Source organism: Dermacentor silvarum, chromosome 1 (genome assembly GCF_013339745.2).
Source record: "Dermacentor silvarum isolate Dsil-2018 chromosome 1, BIME_Dsil_1.4, whole genome shotgun sequence".
NCBI lineage: Eukaryota > Metazoa > Arthropoda > Arachnida > Ixodida > Ixodidae > Dermacentor > Dermacentor silvarum.
The window spans coordinates 433,550,132-433,557,472 of record NC_051154.1 but is presented as its reverse complement, the minus strand read 5'-3'; the positions used below and the strand labels follow the sequence as shown (position 1 = coordinate 433,557,472).

Here is a 7,341-nt window from a genome sequence, read left to right as displayed (position 1 = left end):
ATAATAATAATAATAATAATAATAATAATAATAATAAATTCCATCCATACGATCGGGAAATCCGGAAAAACAGCGGAATTTACATGTTGACTGGTTCTGTGCTTCCCGGAACGAATACACAGGATGTTACAAAGTCACTTTGCAGTTTGAACACAATAAGCAACATCGAACGCCTCATTTTGCGTCCGGGAATACAAGCTGAACCACATACACTAAAAGAAACAGTTATCAATACCCAATTTCTTTCTTTTCTTTTTTTTTCGCACCTATGCCATGGAATGAACATGCAGGTGTTTATTTTCAGATCATGTTCAAACTTCGTGCAAGCGAAATTTAACTTCTTTGGTCCCTTTGTTTTATCCACTTGATCCTAGACCAACCCCCATAGTGGGCATAAGGAGAAAGATAAAAAGAAAACGGCAACAACGCTCTGGTCGCGGTAGCATATTCGGAAATTTATGCTCCATATCAATTTGGAATAATCCACCCATTTCTTGGCCAATCCCCCATCGTGGGTAGGAGCCATAGACCTGATAGGCAACAGCAACAGCAACAGCAGCCAGAGGGCGAAGAAGCCAAGGAACCGTGGGCCGCAGCCATGGTGTCCGCCCACGAGGTCAGCTCCGCCCGAGGTCCGCCGTGCACCGTCCCCTCGGACATCCAGGTTGACCCGAGCGAGGTGACTGCCCAAGACAACACCAGTGAGACGATCTACATCGCCGACGACTACGAGTGGCTGCAGCAGACGAGGCGCCCCTGCATCGTCAGCGTCTTCAACGCGGAGGAAGGTGGGGCCACAGATTCATTATCGTTGAGATTTTCTCTTACTGCACTGAAGAGAATAGAAAACTTGGCGAGTCCGTGTTGGTTCATGGCGAATTACAACAGCGCATTGGAAACGAAGAAGAAAGGCGTAGACGCAGCGCAGTCTATCAGCTGGAAAAATTTATTCAGGGAACGAGGGACATTGCAGTTACGCATGCGCCTGCAAGGCACTAAAATATCATGACAAGTGATCGGCGTTAGATCTGTTAAAATAGGGTATATATATATATATATATATATATATATATATATATATATATATATATATATATATACAAGAGAAAAAAGAAGGGAGTTACAAAACACACATTTTGTGTGTGTGTGTGTGTGAGTGCGTGTGCGTGTGCGTGTGCGTGTGTGTGTGTGGTGTGTGTGTGTGTGTGTGTGTGTGTGTGTGTGTGTGTGTGTGTGTGTGTGTGTGTGTGTGTGTGTGTGTGTGTGATAGGCCTATCAAATTTACTTACTACAGCCTGCGAATCCCACACCCTGCCTTACTGCACCGTGCGAATCCCATATATTAACAACTATACTATAGCCACCATATACTATACCTGCCGGCTCCACGTCATTTGTATAGTTTCTGCTTTGTACATGGTACCTGGATGCAAACATATATGTTTTAACGAAGGTAGAGGTTGTATAGCTAAAGTTTTCCTTGAAGGTCCAACGACCTCATATTACTTTGTCAGGCTTCGAAGGTGCACTCATTTGACGGCAAACGAGGTTTCACGACCTCTGCTGAAATCCAGCACTCGCAGTTCCCTTGGAGCAGAAAATTTCGTAAAAACACCCGTAAGGTTGAAGCTACACTGACAACACTGCGATGCTAGTCCCACCCCTAAATTTATACATGCACCACCAATCTGGTTTGCCTACTTTTCCATTGTGCCACTTTTGCAGTGAATTATAATCAATGGATACCTACTTACTGGACTGTCGGTGTTTCTCCTCCATAAGGACAAGAACTTGGCGAATAACAATGAGACAGCCTGTGGTGTCATTGGACTACCCTGTTCTGCTCTCTTTCAAGGCTTCCGTGCTGGGACGCTCGCACAAGGATATATGCATTGTCACAGACAAGTTCTTTTCTGAATCTTATTATTTCATCCTTATTTTCATTTGTCATTTGTTATCAGCTAAAGCTTTCTTTTTTTGATATTTTTATTATTGTTTATTCCCACATGACTGTTCAAGAAAAAGATATCTTTAAAGGGACACTAAAGGCAAATAAAAAGTCAAGCTAAAGTGATAGAGTAATGCTCTAGAACGTCTAAACCGTCAATATAATTGCGAACAGAGCTTAGTAATCGAGAAATTGAGGTAAATGCAGGACACGATAAGAGACTCCCCAGGGACATTCAGGTACTTACCCGATGACGAAGGCACTCCTCAAAAAAAGTTATGTCACTAGTACTCAACCACTCGGATTAAAAATATCATTTCGTTGGATTATAAAATGGAAGAAAGTGCTGCTTCTATTAGATTCTTAGAGCAAAATAACTTTTGGCGTTACCCTTGATAACGACATCGGTGGTGTAAAGGTTTCGTTTTCGCTCGACTCTGCACCGCGCGCTTTCGAGTTTCAGTAGTTCTGTTATCGCATAGTGCTGCGCAGGTGTTACTGGCTCGCTAAACTCGCGCTTGAAATTGCAAGCAGCAGAGAATGCCACGGTCCATGTAATGCCGCGGGATGTCCGAACGGTCCGCCCGACGGCACGTCCAGTCGTTGACCAGCTTCGTCGCCTGACGTCGCATTGTTGGAGTCATCTCTGCTTTCGCGCTCGGAAAAGCGAGTGTCGAGGCCGCCATCGTAGTACGGAACGACGCTGGCAGCGCGAGCCTAGCAGCATGTCACGCTCATCGGAGCTTAAATCGCTGATATCGAGCCCAGCATCGCGAGCCAATGTGTCGTTTGTCAGTGTCGTCAACAAGGTCTATTGCGACGAGCGTCGACGACCATCATGTTAACAATTTGGCGCAGGCTTTTCCTTTCACTTTCGCACTGTCGTCGGCTCTGTCTTGGCTCTGTTTCTGGCCGCGCGTCTGCGTTTTCCGCAAAAAAGCCGTAGCGCCTTCTGCAGGCGGTGTTTTACTCACCGGCGGCACAACGTCACTATGAGACCATGACGTCACCACTCCTCTCTCGGGAGGGCGGACGATTTGAATGGCGCTAGAGGTACGCGGACGCGTACCTCTAGTGCCATTCCACGTTGACCTAATATCGGCGGTCAGCGTCCCTTTAAACTACTTGCCTTTAATTTATTTATAATTATTATCATTATATACATTTACATTCATCTCTATATAGTACATTTGTGAAGTGCACCCAGCGTTTGGCCAATGCTCCTCAGTAACTAAAGGGGCACTGCCTTTACGTCAACATCCAGAAGAGGCAGGAAATGGGCCGTTGCTGGCATTTGTGGCACATTGCTTGACGCATGCATGCGTGCGCTCACGTTGCTTCTCTTGGTCGGCGTTATAGAAAAATAAAACAGACCATCTGACAAACCAAATCTGATACCGTGGAGCCCTAAATTAAGTCACTTAAGTATCCTTACGTGATTTGAATGCGAAAGCAGTATGACTTCTCTATTTAATTGGTTACGTCCATGATACGTGACGTCATACATGGCCACGTATCCTTCACAACTGTACCTTAATCCACCTTAATCCACCCTGCTCTAATTTATACCAACATTATTCCACCATACTCTAATTTGTAACCAACCTTAATCCACGTTATTCCACCTATAGTCACCTTACTCTAACTTGCGCTAACTTTAATTCCCTTTACTTCACTCCAATTCACTTTAATGCCTCAGCAGCATGCCTCATTTCCGTTCTTTTCCCTTCGCGAGCTGGGATAAAATACCGGATTAACAAAAAAAAATGGAACTTTTTTTTTCGTTTTTACTTCTTTTCATTTTGTCAATCATCAGGCGTGCCGCGAGAGACTGAACGCCACTGCGACTGGTTCACGGGATTTCTCTCCACGGCTCGACCAGGGGACTGCGTGCTCCTGGACCAAGGCCCGCTGTGCTGCCGCGTGCGGCCGATTCTCAAGCCATCGTCAGCCCATCTCGACCCGGCACGCGCCTTCCGCTCGGACTGGCCCTTCCTAAGCATCGTGGCGTTGATCGCGATGGCAATGGTCATCTTCCTGCTGGTGGTCTACCTGAAGGAGGACAACGGAGTCGGCGAGCTCGTCCCCAAACTGGCCATGAGGATGCTCGAGCGTGAAGGCCTCCTCTATTCGCGAGACTAATGCTACTAATCGTGCAATCGTAAGCTCGGTCCGACGCGGTCTCGCAAAACGGTCGCCGCGCACCACCCGACCTTGCAATGGGTCATGTCATTTAAATGTCCTGCTTCAAAAACTGAGTCCTGTCATGTCTCTTGGAAACGTCCTACAAGTGGCGCGCCAGCCGGTTGAAGACGTCTTCCTGAAAATATTTTAATTCTGGGTGCTCTTATCGTAAGTTATTCATGGCGAAAAGTATCATCTACAACTGGATGCACGCAAAACATGCACTGTACTGAAAGTGTTTTTGGGAAGCAGGGAACCTATAGGAAGCATTTAAATGAAACAGAACAAACAAATAACGCAATGCTATACAAGCTAAAGAAAAGAGAAACAATTGCATTTAGAGTATTATTGGGACAAACGACAATCACGAAGCACATTTATTTAGCACAACATAACAACCGAGGCAGAATGAAAGTCGGAACATGTGTCCGTTTTCCCCTTATTCGTCCCGTCCCCCAGAAGAGCAGCTCTGGGCCCTCCAGATGACCGAAGTTGCCGCCAAAAAGCAAGGACTGACCCCCATCTGAGGAAAGAGGGGACCGGGCGTTAGTCTCCCAACCCCCGCCACCCCCGGACCCCATCAAGGACACCAATAAAGTTTTATCTCTTTTTCCGTCCCCGTGTACTCACTCTAGACATGAAGGAAGGTTCAGGATTCGAATATTATTATCTTGTAGAACCTCCTGCACACAATGAAGCTTCAGTCTCTCCTGCAAAGCGACGTTCAAAAATAGGGTAGCTCCTCATGCTACACTAGAGCGAGAGATATACGAAAGCATAGTGATGTTCCTCTTGGTGATTCGTTGGTGTTTTACTCTGCTGTTTGTCGTTGATTACTGTCTATGTTATGTCAAGTCATTACCACTTATTTCTAAGCAATAGAACGGGACGTTTTGGCGGAAAGTGGAATTTGTGAGCACCATATTCAGAGACCACCGAATGTAGCGTATGTGCCACTGGCTCAAGTGCACCGTGAGTCACGCCTCGGCACATGCAGACGCATTTAGTGACTCATACGCTACGCTATCATCTGCTCTGCTGTATACTGTCATGAGTCTCAGGTGGCAGTCAGCCGTCACTCTAAAGGCCAAACTACATGCACGCGTGCCGGCACGCGAAATCTCTCGCGCCCGCGCGCGCCCACTTGGCTCACTATTTTCGCCTTGGTAGACATCGTTTCGTATTTTTGTGAGGCAGCCAGAGCACCTATATTTGTCTGCAAAAGATATCTGGGCTCGCGCCGCGATTCGACGCCCGCGATCTGTCCTGCACCATCTGCGCATGCGTAAGGCGCGTGGGCGCGAGCTTTAGCGCGTCGGCACATGTACGTGTAGTTTGGCCTTAAGTGTTCGCTTGCCTACACCGTTGGAACGTCTCAAAACGGGTCGCCGGACTACAATACCGGGGCGCCACACGAAATTAGCTATAAGCAGGCCTACGCCGTCGTCCGTCGCTTCAGGCCGAGAGTGTCTGGCTGCTAAGGAGTTAGAGGTTTGGATTTTGAAAGAACGGTAAAGGATTTATTTGCAGTTTTACAGGAATAATGCGCACTCATTTGTGCTGAAACATGGGGCTCTGTCGGAGCACACAGCTGCATGATTATTACACAGTTACCTGATTAGCGGAGCGTACAGCTGAATGGTAAACCGAAGCACACTCGAAACACACTCGATTTCCCGTTGATAAGCGGCCGGGCTTCATCAGGTCCCTACACTACGGAAACTTGCGATGTCTTGTACGTCAATCAGGCTGACCAAACGGTGCTGTTGGAATTTGCATTGGAGGCAAAGAAGACTTAAGACGAAATCGACTGGCGCTAGTAAAATCGCCTCAGCACTTGAGGCGATTTTAGATATATTTAATAATCAGTACCGGTGACGTTATTATACACTCGTTCTAAAAGTTTTAATCGCAAAATTTAAACAAAACCATGGATAGTGTACTATGCTGCTAATAGCTCTTTGCGCGACCTCGAGTGGGTCATTGAGTAATTCGCAGGGTCGACTTGTGTTTTTACTATTTGCTATCCTACTTCTAACGCTAAGCTTCCTGCGCAATAAATCAGGTGAAGACTATTGTACCATAGCGTCACACTAAGGAAATGATAAGGTCGTTTCGTAATATACAGTGACCTGTACGGGTCGTCAGGAGAGCGCTTCATCCTGTACGGGAATGATGGATTTGTCTAAATTGTTGAATTTGATTGGCCTAAACTTTGTCATTCTGGCTTTGAATATCCTTCTGGTTCCTTATTTTGACCTAATCTGTCATCGAAATTTTGTGGCATATATAGCAACTCTTTTAATCGTGCCTCCAAGTATTAATGTGGAGATAAAACAAGCGCCAGTCGATTTCGCCCTAATTCCTTCCTTTGGTTTGCTGAAACAATGCAAAAAAAAGTCTGAAAAAAACCCCGCTGTTGTAGCTTCGTCGCTATGGCGTTGCGCTGCATGACTCGAGGTCCTGGGTTCGATCCCCGCCGCGGTTGATGCGTTTTTCATGGAGGCGAAATGCAAAACACACTCATGTAGTTAGATTTTGGGCGCCTGTTAAGGAACCCCAGTTGGTCAATATTAATCCGGAGTCCCTCCCTACGGTGTGCCTTACAATCATATCGTTGGTTTGGCACGTAAAACCCAAGAATTCAACTAATGCTATAAAATTAAGGTCATGCTAGCGTCTAACCCAATGTTATTCGCATTATTATTTTCTAATACTCTTGTGTCCTGATACATCGAAGATTGAAATAAGCTACCAAGCGATATAATTTAGCCGCAGACTTTCTTAAATGTCGCTGAAAGTATTTTCTAATCAGCTTAACTTATTGTCATGCGCCGATTGCGTATGATTTCTCGTTTGCAGTACTCGCATATGTCTCCAGCACGTGTTTCACTTTCTCTGTTTTTGTTTCTGCTGTTTTTCGACTGTTTACATTTATTTGATGTTTATTTTTGTCATTTGTATTAGTTCCCTAGGTTCCTATTATTTCGCTATAATCAACCCATGTACAATGATGGACAATATAAGCACGCGTCATAAATAAATTTAATAATTTTCTCTTTTCTGGAGACCAAATTGACAAAAAACTTTTGTTCATCCAAGCCGTTTGCCACCAACCAGATGCCTTCACTCGAAAGATATCCAACATTCCGAATTCCTGGCACTCGCTCTTACGCAAAACTTTAGCGTAAGTACTTTTTGCAAAAGCT

The 7,341-nt window shown here is 45.6% G+C and overlaps 1 protein-coding gene across 1 annotated transcript; it reads left to right on the top strand.

Annotated features, from left to right (window-relative positions):
* The first annotated feature begins 575 nt into the window (after positions 1-575).
* Positions 576-4,363, top strand: LOC125942591 (uncharacterized). Its single transcript, XM_049660779.1, has 2 exons — positions 576-788; positions 3,765-4,363. Exons 1-2 carry the CDS (start codon positions 599-601, stop codon positions 4,088-4,090), a joined length of 516 nt encoding a protein of 171 aa, XP_049516736.1. The 5' UTR covers positions 576-598; the 3' UTR covers positions 4,091-4,363.
* Positions 4,364-7,341: the final 2,978 nt, after the last annotated feature.

Excerpts from the sequence above, each read along its gene's own strand:
- LOC125942591 (XM_049660779.1), top strand. The coding sequence starts at position 599 with ATGGTGTCCGCCCACGAGGTCAGCTCCGCCCGAGGTCCGCCGTGCACC. Across the intron at positions 789-3,764 it reads CGTCTTCAACGCGGAGGAAG|GCGTGCCGCGAGAGACTGAA; the intron begins GTGGGGCCACAG and ends GTCAATCATCAG.